This window comes from Macaca thibetana, chromosome 2 (genome assembly GCF_024542745.1).
Source record: "Macaca thibetana thibetana isolate TM-01 chromosome 2, ASM2454274v1, whole genome shotgun sequence".
Taxonomy (NCBI): Eukaryota; Metazoa; Chordata; class Mammalia; order Primates; family Cercopithecidae; genus Macaca; species Macaca thibetana.
In genome coordinates, this window is record NC_065579.1 from 172,550,303 (window position 1) to 172,568,836 (window position 18,534).

General features: G+C 39.5%; 2 protein-coding genes across 11 annotated transcripts in view; one reads left to right on the forward strand and one right to left on the reverse strand.

Annotated features, from left to right (window-relative positions):
- The window catches only part of RPL24 (ribosomal protein L24), a 488,826-nt gene that overhangs the window by 365,953 nt on the left and 104,339 nt on the right, over positions 1 to 18,534 (forward strand). The window lies entirely within an intron of this gene.
- The window catches only part of NXPE3 (neurexophilin and PC-esterase domain family member 3), a 46,427-nt gene that overhangs the window by 6,535 nt on the left and 21,358 nt on the right, over positions 1 to 18,534 (reverse strand). For all 8 annotated transcript variants that reach the window (XM_050778946.1, XM_050778944.1, XM_050778941.1 and 5 more), the window contains 2 exons: positions 14,526 to 14,599; positions 4,513 to 4,719 (listed from right to left, as the gene is read on the reverse strand). In XM_050778946.1, coding sequence (XP_050634903.1) covers positions 4,513 to 4,719; positions 14,526 to 14,599 — 281 coding nt within the window. The remainder of the gene's footprint in view (positions 1 to 4,512; positions 4,720 to 14,525; positions 14,600 to 18,534) is intronic.

Here is an 18,534-nt window from a genome sequence, read left to right on the forward strand (position 1 = left end):
TATTTAAATTATTACATAAACATAACATTCATTATAAATAACACCATCAGTGATAAGACTCTACACTACACCTGTCTATGCCTGAAAAACAAAATAACCCATTTTTCTCTAATTATTAGGCCAAGAAATGTTGCTATTTGCACTGATCATTGCAATTTTTTTAATCTATGTCTAAAAAGTTTCTGTTAACTTTTATTTTAGGTTTGGGGGTGTATGTAAAGGTTTGTTACATAGGAAAATCTGTCATATATTATTTCATCACCCAGGTTTTAAGCCCAGTACCCAATAGTTATCTTTTCTGCTCCTCTCCTTCCTCCCAACTCCTCGACTCAAGTAGACCCCAGTGTCTGTTGTTTCCTTCTTTGTGTTCATAAGTTCTTATCATTTAGTTCCCACTTATAAGTGAGAACATGCCGTATTTGGTTTTCTGTTCCTGTGCTAGTTTGATAAAGATAATAGCCTCCAGCTCCATCCATGCTCCCACAAAAGACATGATCTTGTTTTTATTGCTGCATAGTATTCCACAGTATATATGTACCACATTTTCTTTATCCAGTCTGTCATTGATGGGCATTTAGGTTGATTCCATGTCTTTGTTACTGCGAACAGTGCTGCAATGAACATTTGCTTGCATGTGTCTTTATGGCAGAATGATTTATATTCCTCTGGGTATATACCCGGTAATGGGATTGCTGGGTCGAATGGTAGTTCTGCTTTTACCTCTTTGAGGAATCGCCATACTGCTTTCCACAATGGTCGAACTAATTTACACTTCCACCAACAGTGTGAAAGTGTTACCTTTGCTCTGCAACCTCACCAGGATCTGTTATTTTTTGGCTTTTTAATAATAGCCATTCTGATTGGTGTGAGAACCACAATTTCATTGTGGTTTTGATTTGCATTTCTCTCATGATCAGTGATATTGAGCTTTTTCTTCATATGTTTGTTGGCTGTACGTATGTCTTCTTTTGAGAAGTGACTATTTATGATCATTTAATTTATAAAAATCAACTTGGCATTTACATTTTATTCTCCTAACAGATAAATATTATTTCTTTCAAGACAAGGGCTTTAACTTCTGTTTTATGAGCACATATTAGTAACCAAATACTTCTTTTGGGAAATTCTGTCATTTGTAACAACATGGATGAAACTAGAGGGCATTATGCTAAGTGAAATAAGCCACACACAGATGTCTTTCACGTGGAACTTCATGCAGTATTTGCCTTATACTGACTTATATGTGGACGTAAAAAAAGTTGAAGTAGAGAGTAGAATAGTGGTTACCAGAGGCTGTTAGTGGGGTAGGTGCAATGGGGAAATGTTAATCAAGGTCTCAGAAGGAAAATGTTTTAGGGATCTATTGCACAACATGGTAACCATAATAAATAATAATGTACTGTATATTTCAAAACTGCTAAGAGATTTTAAATGTTCTCACTATAAAAAAGTAAGTATGTGAGGTGATGGATATGTTAATTTACTTGATATAATAATTCCAGTATATATATATATATCACATTGTACCCCATAAATATACCTATTTGCTGATTTAAAAAGAATGTTTTTAAAAATAAAATTAAAGCAAGTTCAAATGTAATTCTGAAAAGTGAAAACAAACACCTGTGGCTGGGCGCGGTGGCTCAAGCCTGTAATCCCAGCACTTTGGGAGGCCGAGACGGGTGGATCACGAGGTCAGGAGATCGAGACCATCCTGGCTAACACGGTGAAACCCCGTCTCTACTAAAAAATACAAAAAACTAGCCGGGCGAGGTGGCGGGCGCCTGTAGTCCCAGCTACTCGGGAGGCTGAGGCAGGAGAATGGTGTGAACCCGGGAGGCGGAGCTTGCAGTGAGCTCAGATCCGGCCACGGCACTCCAGCCTGGGCGACAGAGCGAGACTCCATCTCAAAAAAAAAAAAAAAAAAAAAAAAAAAACAAACACCTGTTTATGCAATAAGCAAAAGAAAGAAGCAACCCTGTTTCTTTTGACTTTCAATTTTACCCTGTAGATGAAAAATCATGTTAATGTCCTATTGAAAAACTTCCGTCTCTATCATGAGAATAACACAGATAGCATCGCTTTTCTCCCTCTAAGTTGTATTTCAAGGCCCAGTTGCCTGGAGACATTCTGAAGGTCCCAGGAATCAGTGGGACTCCTTGTTATTCCAAAAAACTCTGTATAATTCATCACTTAGTATGTGCATCCATGAGGAAAGAAGATGTGTCTCATATCCCTAAATATTCCCTTAAGTGCCTTAAGTAAATGTTGACAATCCAATTCAACTGATATTTCCTAAGCACCTACTTAGTGCCCACTGCTATAGGTGCTACAAGCCAGCAATGCTCAGATGGATAAGCTATAGTCCTTGCCCTCAGGAAGTTCACGGTCAATTTTGAAGAAGTAACATCAGAACAGAATTGTCCTACAGGATGGACAAGGTGGCTCATGCTTGTAATCCCAGTACTTTGGGAGGTCAAGGCAGGCAGATCACTTGAGGTCAGGAGTTTGAGACCAGCCTGGCCAACAAGGTAAAACCCCGTCTCCACCAAAAATACAAAAATTAGCCAGCCATGGTGGCGGGTGCCTGTAATCTCGGCTACTTGGGAGGCTGAGGCAGGAGGATCACATGAACCTGGGAGGCAGAGGTTTTAGTGAGTAGAGATCACACCACTACACTCCAGCCTGGGCGAGAGTGAGACTCCGTCTCAAAAAAAATATATATATATATATAGATAGATAGATAGATAGATACATACATACATATATATATATATATATATATATATATATAAATTGTCATATATTCTTCTTAAGGGTTAAAGTAGGTTTCACTTTTTTCTCCTTGCATTTCCAGGCTTCTCTTCTAGATTTTCCTACCAAACTACTACTTAGCATTCAGCCCCATTTTAACTGAACAAAAAGCTCAAGCTACCACTTTCTTTTGATTAAGATCAAGCACTGACACAAGGCTTTATTTTTATCAGGTGAAGATATGTCTGTAAAGCATATGGTGGGAAGTGATCAAAATAGTCAGTGTGATCCTTGCTATCAAAGGAAATACCAAGCTACATCATTAGAATTTAAGAAGCAACTACAGACACCTAGAAAGGCCCCCGCTGGTCAGCATCACATCAAACCTTGTCTAGCATCATGCCATACAAAGTATTTCCCTTCTCCTAATGCATAACTTATACTTTATCAAACAAAGCTTAGTTATATCTGTTTCCATTTAAAAAACAAGCAAAACAAAAAGTGGAATTGACTTTACACTGTTGGGGACAATATCTACTTCCTCCTTTCCTTCTAAAAATTCAATTCAAAACTAAGTTGAGGCCAGGTGTGAGCCACCAGCACTTCGGGAGGTGGAGGCGGGCAGACTGCTTGAGCATGAGAATTCGAGACTAGCCTGAGCAACTCAGTGAGACCTTGTCTCTACAAAAAATACAAAAAATTAGTCGAGTGCAGTGGCTCACACCTGTGGTCCCAAACGCTTGGGAGGCTGAGGTGGGAGGATCACTTGAGCCCAGGAGGTTGAGGCTGCAGTGAGCCACGATCACACCATTGCACTCCAGTCTGAGTGAGAGAGGGAGACCTCGATCAATCAATCAATAAATAAAACTAAGTTGACCTAACAAATAAAGAGCTGATAAAAAAAAAAACACAAACAACTCCCAACAAACTATCAGGCTTTACTTTATTAAAAGCCTTGCCCACACACAGCCATTAAAAACAGTTCCCACAAAACCATTTATCAGCTCTCTAAATTGTAAGCAGGGTCTTTATTTCTGCTCCTTCAGGATCCCTCCTTCCTTACCTCATCCACACCCCTTCCAGAAAGAGAAGAATGCCCTTGTGAAGAAGGAGTGCGCCTCCAACCACTGGGGTTTGTTCTGAGTGTGGAGAATAGCCCCAGAGCCAAGCAGAGAAATCAAGAAGTTAAGAATGCTGGAACTTACCCAGGCTCCCTCAGGAGGAGCCAACTCCATTTCAGAGTCACACCAATGGTAGGCCCAATGGATGACACAGGGATGGCTTTGCTGCAAGGATGCAATATGGACCACCACAGGTCTGGCTGCTTCCTTCTACTTAAAGCTACTATAAACTTGGAGCTGGATGAGACAGAACTAGGGGAGAAGCAACTGGAAATGCCCACCTCTATTTACAACCCATAATATTAGAAGTGAAAGACACCTGTGAAGTGACATGGTCCAGCTGTCTCATCTCACACATGGAGAAATGAAACCCTAAAAAGTAAATGACTTGTCCAAAGTCATACAGCTCATCAGTGCCATAAACCTCAATGAGAACCCAGTGCTTCCATGAGTACAACACAACACAGCTATTGATGAGAAACTGTCACACCTCTCTCCAGGGTACGAGTACCTCTTTAGTCCTACAGAGAAATAAATGTTTCCTCACCTGATAACCTTTCTTCAGGCACCTGAGTGAGCCTGCTGATTTCAAAGCCGATGTGGGAAAGGGTTATGAAACAAAAGGCAAAGTACCAACCTGGAACAAACGTTGTAAGGTATTCAAACCATTGCCTGATGGTTGAGTCACCAAATAAATGCACCACTTTTCTTTGTAAGCACTCTGTAATGTTGTCAGGGTCATTAAACTGACGCATCTTAAACTTTCTGGGCCTCCACTGGTCTTTATAATAATACCCAGAAGGAAAAGTTCCTAAGCCTTGAGATAGTTCTAGATTGTTAGTCTCTGTAAAGAAAAATGAAAAACAAGTATTTTAATATTCTCATCCAACAATAGATGAAAAATGTCCCAAGAAACAATTATGCCCATGTATTTGTTAGCCTGATGGCATATGGGAAACATTTCCTGCTGTCAGATCTCAAATCCCAGACTTTTCTCCTCAGTAAAAAAAGGTTTTCTACAGCCATAAAAAAGAACGAGTTCATGTCCTTTGCAGGGACATGGATGAAGCTGCAAGTCATCATTCTCGGCAAACTAACACAGGAACAGAAAACCAAACAACTCATGTTCTCCCTCGTAAGCAAGAGCTGAACAACAAGAACACATGGACACAAGGAGGGGAACATCACATACTGGGGCCTGTCGGGGGGTGGGGGGCAAGGGGAGGGAGAGCATTAGGACAAATACAAGGCTTAAAACCTAGATGATGGGTTGACAGGTGCAGCAAACCACATGTATACCTATGTAACAAATCTGCACATTCTGCACACGTATCCCAGAACTTAAAGTAAAATTAAAAAAAAAAAAAAGTTTTTCCTTTGTACAAAAATGGGAAGATCTGAAATGGGCATGAGCATGTTGGTGGACAGAAAGGAAAGGAGGGACTTTCAGCATTCCCTCTACTTACATTTTTTTTGAGATGGAGTCTCACTCTTTTTGCCCAGGCTGGAGTGCAGTGGCACAATCTTGGCTCACTGCAACCTCCACCTCCTGGGTTCAAGCGATTCTCCTGCCTCAGCCTCCCAAGTAGCTGGGATTACAGGCATGCACTACTATGCCTAGCTAACTTTTGCTTTTTTTTTTTTTTTTTTTAGACAGAGTCTCACTCTGTCGCCAGGCTGAAGTGCAGTGGCGCAATCTCAGCTCACTGCAACCTCCACCTCCCGGGTTCAAGCAATTCTCCTGCCTCACCCTTCCAAGTAGCTGGGACTACAGGCATGCACCCAGCTAATTTTTGTATTTTTAGTAGAGACAGGGTTTCACCATGTTGGCCAGGATGGTCTTGAATTCTCTTGACCTCGTGATCCACCCGCCTCGGCCTCCCAAAGTGCTGGGATTACAGGCGTGAGCCACCGCGCCCAGCCAATTTTTGCACTTTTAGTAGAGACAGGGTTTCACCATGTTGCCCAGGCTGATCTCGAACTCCTGATCTCAAGTGATCTGCCTGCCTCGACCTCCCAAAGTGCTAGGATTACAGGCGTGAGCCACCATGCCCAGCCTGATTACAAATGTTTTTATCAAAGCCAAATATAAAGGAAGACAAAACCCAAGAAAATGTGTGGACATAAGCATTTATCCAGCATTCTCCCAGAACAGAACAGTTTCTCACCCACATGCCTGCAAGGCAAGTAACAACTTAGACTAATATTTTACACATATGGAGTGGTATTCACTCACTGTTTTCATCCCATTAAAAGCAAAATTACAATCCATGAATCCTACCTTCAAATTTTATTTTTAATTCCAAAAAAAATCACTTAATATGGAGAACAAACTAATGGCAGACAATCTAACGGATTATTCTCCATAATACAAAAGGTTCAGAAAGTCTTCATACATCACGAACAATGCTAAAAATACATCACCAATGTGTACTCCTGGTTGTAACCTAGCTACACATGATAACACAAGCAAAAGGACACCTTTCAGAGGGAGAGTCAACATCCTTCTGCCCTAACACCTCCTGTAGAAAATGCCACTGTGGAAACGACAAACGTTATATGCTTCAAAACAGATTGTAATGGCTAATATTTCTTGCAAGTTTACTCTGCATCAGACACTATTCTGAGCAAACATATTATCTCCTATTCTCACAGTAACTCTTTAAAGCAGCTACTATTGCTATCCCTGCCTTTCAGAACAGCTAAACAACTTGACCAGGGTCCCAGAGCTGAGCTAGTAAGCAGCAAAGTCAGCACCTGGCCCAAGCAGGTGAGCCCAAAGCCCACGATCTTAACCACTGTGTGCTAGGTTACTTCTCAAAGACAATGTTTATAGATGTTAGCCTTTTTTTTTTTTCTTGAAGATATATATTTATTCATTTCTAACAATTATTCAAACCTACAATCTCTAAGAAACCACCAGTTTACATCATTTTCATACACAACCTTTATCATAATCCAGTCATTCTATAGTCACCTATTAAGCCACAATTTGGAATCTAAATGCTTACATAACTCAGAAATTTAATTGAGTCCCCTATTTGTAACTACTTTTAGTTTATTTGACTTGACATTATCTGTGTTACTCCAAATTATTTTGGTTTTTATCCCTCCAAAGAAGATGCTCTATTTGACAGAGTGCGTATCTAATCTTTTTTCTTCGGCATCTGCTAATTCTTTGCAGGTTCAGAGCCCAAGTAGAAAAGGAAACTGAACGCTGATTTTAAAAAGCTTTATTTGGCCACTTTGGGAGGCCGAGGAAGGTGGATCACGAGGTCAGGAGATCGAGACCATCCTGGCTAACATGGTGAAACTCCGTCTCTACCAAAAATATAAAAACTTAGCCAGGCATGGTGGCAGGCGCTTGTAGTCCCAGCAGCTCGGGAGGCTGAGGCAGGAGAATGGCGTGAACCGGGAGGCGGAGCTTGCAGTGAGCCAAGACCGTGCCACTGCACTCCAGCCTGGGCGACAGAGCAAGACTCCGTCTCAAAAAAAAAAAAAAAAAGAAAAGCTTTATTTGGCAAATGCGATTATCAAAGAAAAATTAGGGGGGGAGGGTAAATATTTCCTTGGCTTGTTCAGAAATAATTTCTCAACACGTTATCAAGTGTAGCTTTACCATGTTACTGCACCTTGTGCAAAGCTCCCTCATTATATCAGTACATCGAGTGGCATAGCTAGAAAGCTCCAGAGACGATACCTAGGGCCCACAGAAAACATTTACTAGAATAAGAATTAAAAGTAATTTTGATGTTACCATTTTTTACCACTGTTAATTCAGCAGACTCCGTTATTCTGTGTCAAATATGCGTTATAAAGGAAAGTATACCTCACACAGGAAACAATTACCATTTCCATTCAAATGTCAATTATATTTACTACCAGAGCTAAGTCAAGGAAAGCAAATCAATGACTAAATCTGACATTAATTCTTTAAACATGCTGCATGTTACATGAGAAAAATCCTATTTTTTAAATGAAATGCACATACCTATGTTGCCCCCTAATGGTCAGTTGGGACAAAAACATTTCCTGACAATTTTAAGACGATTTTTAAGCAGTCTGTGGCTGTTTAAACGGTGTTTCTTGGAACTCAGAATGCATTTCATGTAAGATAGCTGAGATATGAAAGTCTCCTAAATAGATGATATAACCCCTAATTTACTATTCACATGGAATAAAAATAATGAAAACAAAAAAATAAAAATGAGCTATTATTCAACTTTCTGGTTATCCTGAAAATTGCTGGTGAAGAAAAAAGTTTAAACAGAGGTGGTTGTAAAAGCAGATATGAAGACTTGGGCAAAACCAGAAGGGATATTTTTTATTATTTGAAAGTAACGTCCCTGTATCTCTAAAATGTCTTGGCTTCTCTTTAAAGCCCATGGTTTGCCTTTTCCTCAACAGGGTGTCATCCGTGTAATCCATTAGCCACAGGGAGGGCCAAAGATGGAACAAAACAAAGGAGAAAAAGGCATAGAGAAATTTCCCTAAATAATCCAGAAAGAGCTGGACAAAAGGAACACAACGTGAATGGAGGTGGAGCGGGGCGGGGAGGGCCGCGGGGTGAGCACGTGCAGCAAACCTGTCCCTTCATTTTATGGTATGGAATTGTCTGCAGAATTAAGAACAGTAAAAGGCAGGGCAACGGGGAGTACACAGTTTATAAGGGGAAAAAAGACAAGACAGAAGAAATGGGATCAACCAATTCCCTGCACCAGAGATTGCCATGAGCATAGGAAGCTTGGGATAAGGTCAGTAGGGAGGGATAGGATGAGGCAGGATGAGGAATGGGGACAGTGTGTATTGAACTGGTTAGAAACACTCTGCCAAGCGCTGGGAATATGAGAAGGGCCCAGCTACACAGCAATTGTAATGGCTTGAGTTTGAGTTTACGCCTTGAATTCCCCCTATGAAACCCTGGAAATTTACTTTTCTGTCCTATATATTTTACTACCCTAAAACCTCTGCATTTTACAGAGGAAAGCTAAGAATGTTACACAGATAGAAATTCTATGAATTCATAGACTGTTGAATGGGACCTCAGAGAGTAGCTAGTCCAAGTATCTTTTTTTTTTTTTTGAGATGGAGTCTTGCTCTGTCGCCCAGACTGGAGTGCAGTGGTGCGATCTCGGCTCACTGCAAGTTCCACCTCCTGGGTTCACACCATTCTCCTGCCTCAGCATCCCAAGTAGCTGGGACTACAGGCACCCGCCACCACGCCCAGCTAATTTTTTTTATTTTTAGTAGAGATGGGGTTTCACCATGCAGTCAGGATGGTCTCGATCTCCTGACCTCGTGATCCACCCGCCTCAGCCTCCCAAAATGCTGGGATTACAGGCGTGAGCCACCGCGCCTGGCCGTCCAAATATCTTTTAAAGATGAAGAAAGCAAGTAACAGAGTGACTTGACAAAGTTTCTCAGTGAGTATAGAGGCAGGTAGTGGTAGATGTGGTACCATTTACAAAGACAAATACATTTCACTGATATATTGAGGAGGCTTCCTTCCCTCAAATGATTTTTATATGCAGAACATGTGCCCTTTGATTTCCAGGTTAACTAAGTTAAAGACATTCTATATCAAATTCTTTTTTCCAGCAATTGGAAAGTAGTTGTTTTTAAAATAGCTTTGTCCCTTTGACATCTGCATCCAGTTAGTTAAATTTTTAAAAAATAAAATAGCTTTGTCACATTTGTTATAACATTTATCTGCCATTTTTTAGAAATCAATATCAGATGAGGTCTCATCCATAAAATGCCTAGTTTCATTTTTGCTGCATAACATGAAACACTATCATTGACTTCATGATCTGTATACTAGAAGGTTGATACATTTGACTACTGTAGACCGGGCCCGGGCACGGTGGCTCATACCTGTAATACCCAACACTTTGGGAGGCCAAGGCAGGCGGATTACTTGAGGTCAAGAGTTCCAGACCAGCCTGGCCAACATGCAAAACGACATCTTTACTAAAAATACAAAAATTAGCCAGGCATGGTGGCATTGTGCCTGTAATCGTAGCTACTTGGGAAGCTGAGGCAGGAGAATTGCTTGAACCCGGGAGGCAGAGGTTTTAATGAGCCGAGATCACACTACTACACTCCAGCCTGCGTGACAGAGCGAGACACCTTCTCAAAAAAAACAAAAAAAGTAACTACTGCAGGCAAACCAAAGCATCAAGACATCATTGGCCATACCTCCTAAACATGGTTAAGGGTCAGTAGGGAAAATGCGAGATGAAGAGTCACAGGACCTAGTCTAAGTCTGTCTCCACATCTCCAACTCTGAGACTTCAGAAATCATTTAAACTTTCATCTTATTCCCTAACTACACCCTCAAAGTCTAGCCTAACAGAGAAGGAATCAAAACGATAACACAATAAGTGAAATCTCTGGATTCCGGTTACATCATCCATAAAATGGGTCAACTACTAGTAATTTTGAAGGGTTACTGTGAAAATTCAATACTGTAATAGTGTGAATAGTAAAGCGCATGCTAGAGTCCTGGAAACATCCTGTGTGTTCTAAACGTTCAATAACTTGGTCTAGATGGTAGTTATTTTGTTAGTTTTCTATTGCTGTGTAACACATCACCACAAACTTACTGGCTTAAAAACAAGGGACATTTACTAACCCGCAGATCTGCAGGTCAGGAGTTTGAGACACAGAATAACTGTGTTCTCTCCTCAGTCTCACAGGCTGAAATCAGGATGTTATCAGGGCTGTGTTCTCTGAGAAGAGCCTTCAGAAAGGTCATTCAAGGCCAGGCGCGTGGCTCACATCTGTAATCCCAGCACTTTGGGAGGCCGAGGCGGGCAGATTGCTTGAGCTCAGGAGTTCGAGACCAGCCTGGCCAACATACTGAAACCCCATCTCTACTCAAAATAGAAAAATTAGCCAGGAGTGGTGACACACACCTGTAATCCCAGGTACTTGGGAGGCCGAGGCACAAGAATCGCTTGAACACAGGAGGCGGAGATTTGCAGTGAGCCAGGACTGCACCACTGCACTCCAGCCTAGGCGACAGAGCGAGACTCTGTCTCAAAAACAAACAAAAAACAAACAAACAAAAACAGTTCATTGAAGTTACTGGCAGAACTCAGTTACTTGTGGTTTTAAGACCCATTTCCTTGATGGTTATCAGCCAGGAGATGCCCTCCAGCTCCTAGAAGTTGCCTATATTCCTAGCCATGTGGCCCCCTTCATCTTTAAAACCAGCAACAAATAATCTCCCTCACATGGAATCCTTCTTTCTTCAGGAAGAACATGGCCCCTGTTAAGGGCTTATCTGATCTAAGGTCAGGTCTACCTAGGATAATGTCACTCTCTTAAAGTCAACTTTGTCATATAACATAATCAAATCACAGGAATGATACACCATCATATTTACACGTCCCTCCCACACTTAAGAGGAAGGAGATTATGTAAGAGTATAGATCACTGAAAGTCCTCTTAGTATTCAACCTACCACAGCTACAAAGATAACACACAAATGTAAAATTTCATTGTTCTTATCTATACTGTTGCTATTAGATCGAGTCTTATCCTAAACTCTCAGTAAGTTCCCCCCAAAAATATAACCTCAAGTTGTTGATGAGGTTAGAATCTGTCAAGGTTCCTGAGCCACTTAGCTGTGATAATCTGGGGACCACATTACAGGTACTAATGAAAACTCAGCAGTAATTCTGGCACTAGGAAAATCTGACATAAACCAGATGCTTGCCCTTAATAAGGTAGTCAACTAGAATTACAAACTGTTTTCCCTTGCTTTTGACTGGAATTATGACCACAAGTAGCAGTAGCACTGGCAATCTCAAGCAACCTAAATATGAATCTTAACAATAATTTTACCTTGTAAGAATATTAATTAGCTAATACATAAATACAATTTCATAGGGGAAAAAAACTTCAAAATATAGAATTCATAAGTGAAATAAAAGTACAAATACTATAAACCCCTTCTAAGGCTAAAGCAAAGAAAATACAACACAAGCCTCAAATACCTTGTGGTGCCAGAAAGGAAGTGCTCAAAACAAACAAAAGGATGAGAGCACACAGGGTGACAAAAGGGCATAAAGAAGCCAAACTGAAAGCATTCTCAACTGCCAAAACTGGAACAATTTGAGCAAAAATAAAAGAAAATAAAATAATGATGGAATTGGATTGGATTATAACCCAAAGAATGAAATTATCATGAGTCTACACTGATATAAATACTTAAAATGAAGAAGGGACAACTCTTCTTTGCAGAATTCCAACTAATAAACGTTGAAAGATTGAGAGACATTAAAAGTCACAATTAGAATGCCACCAAAATCATTGCCACAGGCAAGATCTGATGAACCCTGATGAATGCTAAAATTAGTTGGTGAAAGTTTAAGCAGAAACAGAATGTTTGCATAGAATGAAGTAAAAGAAGGAAAAATACGAGCCCTTTATTTAGGGTCTTTGAGTGCCCCCTGGTGGTCAATAGAGTGATATTCAATGAAGTTCTGCCAAGCTGGGTTCCTTCTATATTCCATAATGCAATTGCCCTTCTCTTTTCTTTCCAATTATATACCTGTTACAAGAAGATGGTTTTCCTATTAAAAACCAGGATATTCTGCTCCTACTAATTCATACTTTCTTCCTCTAAAAGTATATCAAAAGTCTCACTAATTACCAAATCTATCTTCCCTCTAACCAGAAGAGTAAATCATAAAACCATAGCCACTTCCTGGTTGATCCTCAAGACTTGTCAGGTACAGGTAAACTTTCCAAAGTTCCTCCCACTGACCATCCCTGGGACACCTAGGGACATCACAATAAGAGCAAGCCAGTCGAAGACTGTGAGAAAGGAGGACAGATCCAGTAGTGGGAGAGAGGGCCTCCTGAGGATATCAGACATGGAGAGTGTTTAGAGCACAGTACTACCGAAGAACACCATGTCTACTGACATCTTGACAATCTAAGCAATCTAAGGCCCAAACAGATAAAAGATAAATATTTCCATTATTGAAGTCTCATATACAAAGCCTCTAAAATTAGTAATTCATTTGGTTCAAGTAAATCAAAAACAGCTCTTCGTCAGGAAAAGACTGGGAATTCTTGTGGCATACAATAGTAGAGACAAGGGATATAAACTGGCAGTGCCCTGGCTGCATATGGGCCAAACGGATATCATTTAACCCATACAATATTTTCAAAGTCTTGAATTAGATGTCAATGTTCTAAAATCTGGAGATATCACATTTAAAAAATCAAAGTTTCTGGTTTCTCTTGGAAAAAACAAATCTATGGATCTGCCCATATAGGGTTTGTTTCTACATGGTAACAAAGGAGCAGAAACTGAAAAGAGGCTGCCCCTTGAGATGGTCCTTGCTTTTCAGTTCCTTCCCCACCACTCAAACAAGGCATGTGGCTAATATCCACTCTGCTTGATCCATATGTATTAAATATTGAGCCCCTGAAGCAAAAGGGTTAACAACATCTACAGAGTAGAGTACTATTAGTTAATATACTTATAAAAGCTAGAAGGACCTTGCCCGCCATCTGTATAAGCTTCATTAGTAACGTTCATCCCTTCTTTCTAAAAATCACGATAGCTAATTATATCTGTTCTGCAAAAACATAACATAAACATTTGCTGCTCTGAATTTTGTTCTTTTACTATTAATATTCTACAGCAATAAATCAGAGTCACCCAAAAAGTTTGTTAAAACATGAACTGCTGGGCCCCACCAGCCAGGGTTTCTGTTTCAGTCGTCTGAGCTGGGACTTGAGAATCTGCAATTCTATCAGGTCTCCTGGTAATGCTGATGCCATGGATCCACAGATCACACTTTGAGAACAGCTGCTATTCTCCAACCCAATGTTTTTTATTTTAAACATTTCCATTATAATTTTACCCATATGTCTCAAGTATCTCTAGAAAAGCAATGTCCTACACAACTTTTTGTGATGATGGATAAATTCTATATAAAATGCTGTCTATATATAGTTATTCGGCATGTGTGATTAAATAACTAGATTTTGAATTTTATTTAATCTTAATTAAATTTGAATCACTACATGTGACTAGTTGCTATCACATTGGACAACATTGTTCAAAGACTCAAGGAGCCAAACAGAAGAGGGCTGGCAAGAGAAGAAAATTTTTACATGAGCATAAATAGCAAAACTCGGCCATGCACATGTCTGTAATCCCAGCACTTTGGGAGGCCAAGGTGGGAGGATTGCTTGAGCTCAGGAGTTCAAGACCATCCTGGGCAACACGGCAAAAAATTGTCTCTGCAAAAAAAATACAAAAATCAGCCAGGTGTGGTGGTGTATGCCTGTAGTCCCAGCTACTTGAGAGGCTGAGGTGGGAGGATCACTTGAGCTCAGGAGGTCAAGGCTGCAGTGAGTCAAGATTGTGCCACTGCACTCCAGCCTAGGTAACAGAGTAAGATCCTGTCTCAAAAAAATAAAATAAAATAACAATAATTACGCATGTAAGATCTGATTTTTTAAATCAAACAGTACTTTTAATATTTTCAATTGTGACCAGAAGTAACTATGGCATATAAGTTTTTGCAGCATAAATGAAACAACAGAGCCTCAACCCACTTAGTAAGAAAAACAATAAATCATCAAGCTTATTCTTTTTTTTTTTTTTTTTTTTTTTTTTACCTTTTATTCTTCTGGGAATCACAGTTACCCAATCAGGTCCACTGGAGTTGATTGGCATTTTGATATTGACACCACTTTAAGAGGAATAAAAAAGCACAAGCTCAGGTTCAGGAACATTTATTTTCAGATATATGTCTTTACTTGCAAATGATAAAATGACTAATTTCACAGAGACTTATGATGATGAAACATACTTATGAATGTTAACCAACACAAATAATAAACTGGGTTTCTTATAATAAGCAGGTTATATGTATATAAAAACTGAAAAAAATTAAATTGATTCTTAAAATTTCACTCCACTGTATACTGCTAAGAGCGCAAACTCCAAAATGACCAATTCTGGTTTGAATGATGCACTCCCCTCGGACTCAGAGAATGGCTCACACTGACAAGAATGTCTACTTTGTCATTATCTAGTTTTCAGGCTGCAAGTTCATGCTGCATTAAGTCATGTATCTGACTCCTTAGGCCTTTTCCAGATCTCAGAGGAGTCCTACGTGGGACACTTGCCCCCAGATATTTACTTATGCAGTACTTTGCTCATCATTACCAGGACTCTCTAGTGTCTGTTCCCCTTACTAAAACATGTACTACTCGAGGGAGGCAGCAGGGGAAAAAAGTAAAATACAATAAAACATATACTACTCAAAGACAAGGGTGATGCCTCATTCATCTTTGCATCCTAGCACAGGCCCTGGTCTAGAATCCATACTCTATTTTTGGAGGGCTGCATTAAAACGTGGGGGAGGGTGGAGGTAAGGAGAAAAGCACTGAAAATTCAGGGCAACTATTCCAGAAACTGAGTCACAATAAAACTAGGCCTCATGTACTTAGACCCAAAACAAAAAAATAAAATGTTAACTCCCCAAACTCTTGATATGGGAATATGCAGTCATTTTTTATTATTTCTTCAATTTCAGAAAAAATTGTTTATTCAACAAATAATTCTTAAGCTTCTGAAGCCAGGTACTGTCCTAGAATCCAGGGCTACTACAGTAAGCAAAACACAGCATCTCCTTCTTCATGGAGCTGACACAGAGGAGACAGACAAAAAACAAGTAATGAAGGAAGCATACAGGCCTGGCCACATTAGAGCATACTCGAATTTCATAGTTTAAATAAAGTGATTTTTAAGACAGCACATATAAACTACTTTCATGAGTTTAGAGTTTTATGGTAAGAAAAAAATATACAATTTACTTGTCTATAGTTATAAGAATTATATAATTATTATTGTACAATAATTTTCTTGCAAAAACATAATTTCCTTTATAATTTTCCTGCCAAAATATTTAGCCTCAATCTAATCACATGGAAAGTGAAAACAATAAAGCAAATCCAAAGTAGACTGGGTGTGCTGGCTCATGCCTGTAATCCCAGCACTTTGGGAGGCCGAGACGGGCGGATCTCCTTAAAGCCAGGAGTTTGAGACCAGCCCGGCCAACACAGCAAAACTCCATCTCTACTAAAAATACAAAAATTAGCCAGGTATGGTGGTGCACGCCTAGTAGTCCCAGCTACTCCAGAGGGTGAGGCACAAGAATCACTTGATCCCAGGAAGTAAAGTGAGCCGAAGGTTACAGTGAGCTGAGATCACTGCATTGCACCCCAGCCTGGGTGACAGAGCGACACTCTGTCTCGAGAAGAAAAAAAAAAAAAAAGTAAAGGACATTCTACAAAACAGCAACATCAAAATTGCCAATGTCATACAAAACAAAATAGGCTAAAGAATTCTTTTGGATTAAAGAGATAACCAAACATACTGTGTAAGCATAGATTAAATTAGTTAAAATTTAAAAGATAGCTATAGAAGTCATTATTGGGACAAGTGAAGAAACTTGAATATCTAATATGAACTGCATATTAAATAATAGTACTATAACAATGATAAATGTCCCAAATGTGATCATTATGGTTACATGTTAGAGAAAGTCCATTTTCTTAGAAGAGGCATGTTTATGGAATGCAGAGCCATGATGTCTGCACCATACTCTCAGATGGTTCAGGGGAAAAAATTATACACAGATACATATAAACACAGAGAAAGAAAAGCAAAATGTGGCAAAACATTAATAATAGTGAATCTAAGTTAAAGGTATATGAGTTCATTGTTATTATTCCTGCAACGTTTCTAAAGATTCAATATTTTTAATAAAAAGTTAGAAAAAAGCAGCAATCATGCTAAAATAAAAGGGAAATGTTGTAGGTGATAAGCCCATTCTTTCAAAAGGCCTTCCCTTATATTAATAGGATCTTTAAGGAAACCCCTGTTGTCCTTTCCAAAACTAACACTTTTATTCCCTTACAGATAAAGAACAAAGATGACATTCCTCTAATTGTTCAACTGTCATTTAGGGAACCAAATACCAAGGCTAAGATTCTTCATTCTTTCTGGTTTAAGTAAGGTTATGAGTTACCAAGGAAGAGAAGTAAAAAAGGTTATCAGTTCAACATATTTGGGCCATGAGCTCAAAACAGTACACCCAAAGATCCCCCCAAAAATCAATTTAAATCTCTTTCTTTTTCTTTTCAGATGGTCTTATGCAATATTTTAGAACCTAAAGAGAATAAAGGATGGAAAATGAAAACCAATTATAAGGACTCTGTCAAATGTTTGCTTTCCAAAAACTTACACCACCTCAATCATTGTTTTCTCAGCAAACGTCCAGGTAAATAGAATTCTGCAATTATTCTACAACACTGTACCATCAACCAGCCTCACCCAGGACATGCTAGTAAGGGCAGGGACAAACACATTATTTTATCCTTGTGGGTTCACGGGTGTTTTTTGTTTTAATGGTAGAATTTACAGTCAGAAATACTTTTAAGTTTTACACTAAGTTAGCTCTCTAAACTTTCTCTATTTTCCACATGGAATTTGAGTCAATTACTATGCTTCTTCCTCTTTGCTAGACCACTAAGTAGACTGACAACATAACTCTATAGGGCAATTATAGTTACCAATCATTTACTATAGATTTCAAAAAAATTATGACAGTGGAATTGGAATGTTCCCAACACAAAGATGATAAATGCTTCAGGCAATGGATACTCCAATTACCCTGATTTGATCATTACCTTTTATATGCTTGTATCAAAATATCATATCTACCTCAAAAATATGTACAACTAGTATGTATCCATACTAATTTAAAAATCTAAAAACACTACTCTAACGGAGCATGGGGGCTCACATCTGTAATTCCAGCCCTTTGGGAGGCCAAGGCAGGAGGACTACTTGAGCCCAGGGGTTCAAGACCAGCCTGGGCAACATAGTGAAACCACATTTCTAAAAAACATACAACAATTAGCTGGGTGTGGTGGCACACACCTGTAGTCTGACACGGGAGGTGGCGCACACTCGGGAGGCTGAGGCGGGAGAATCGCTCAAACCCGGGATGTCAAGGCTGCAGTGAGCTACAATCATGCCACCGCACTCCAGCCTGGGTGACAAAGTGAGACTCTGTTGCAAAACAAACCAACCAACCAACCCTCTAAAATAGAGTAACTGAGTAGTCTTCATACATAGGCAAAAAAGTACACAGAAATAAAATAATCTGCTCAGTCACTAATAAACAGCATGTCTGAAACCTGAACTCAGGAATAAAATGAAAAAACTTGTTTTGGTTTTGTTTGGAGGAGCTGTGAAATTTCATTTTGTTTTCATTTTGTACTGAATCATAGAAAATACTAGTCTTCTCAGCAGTACAGTAAACACTGTACATTGAGTAGTGCTCCCTCTGCTGGCCTTCCAAAGGTATGGCATGAATCCACTACACATGTACATAACCCGGTATGACCAAAAGCTGACTTCAGGGTGGAAAACTGAAGGGTTTTATTTTAGGAACTCCTACAAACCACATACTTTATGGTAGCAACTTTTCTCCCATCTGGTAATGAGTGGACATAAACTATGAAATTTTTTAGGGTGCCCAGATGTACTTAACAAAAATACCTCCCTTTTATCCAAGAAAAAAATTCTCTCTACCAAGGACTGTTTAAAAAC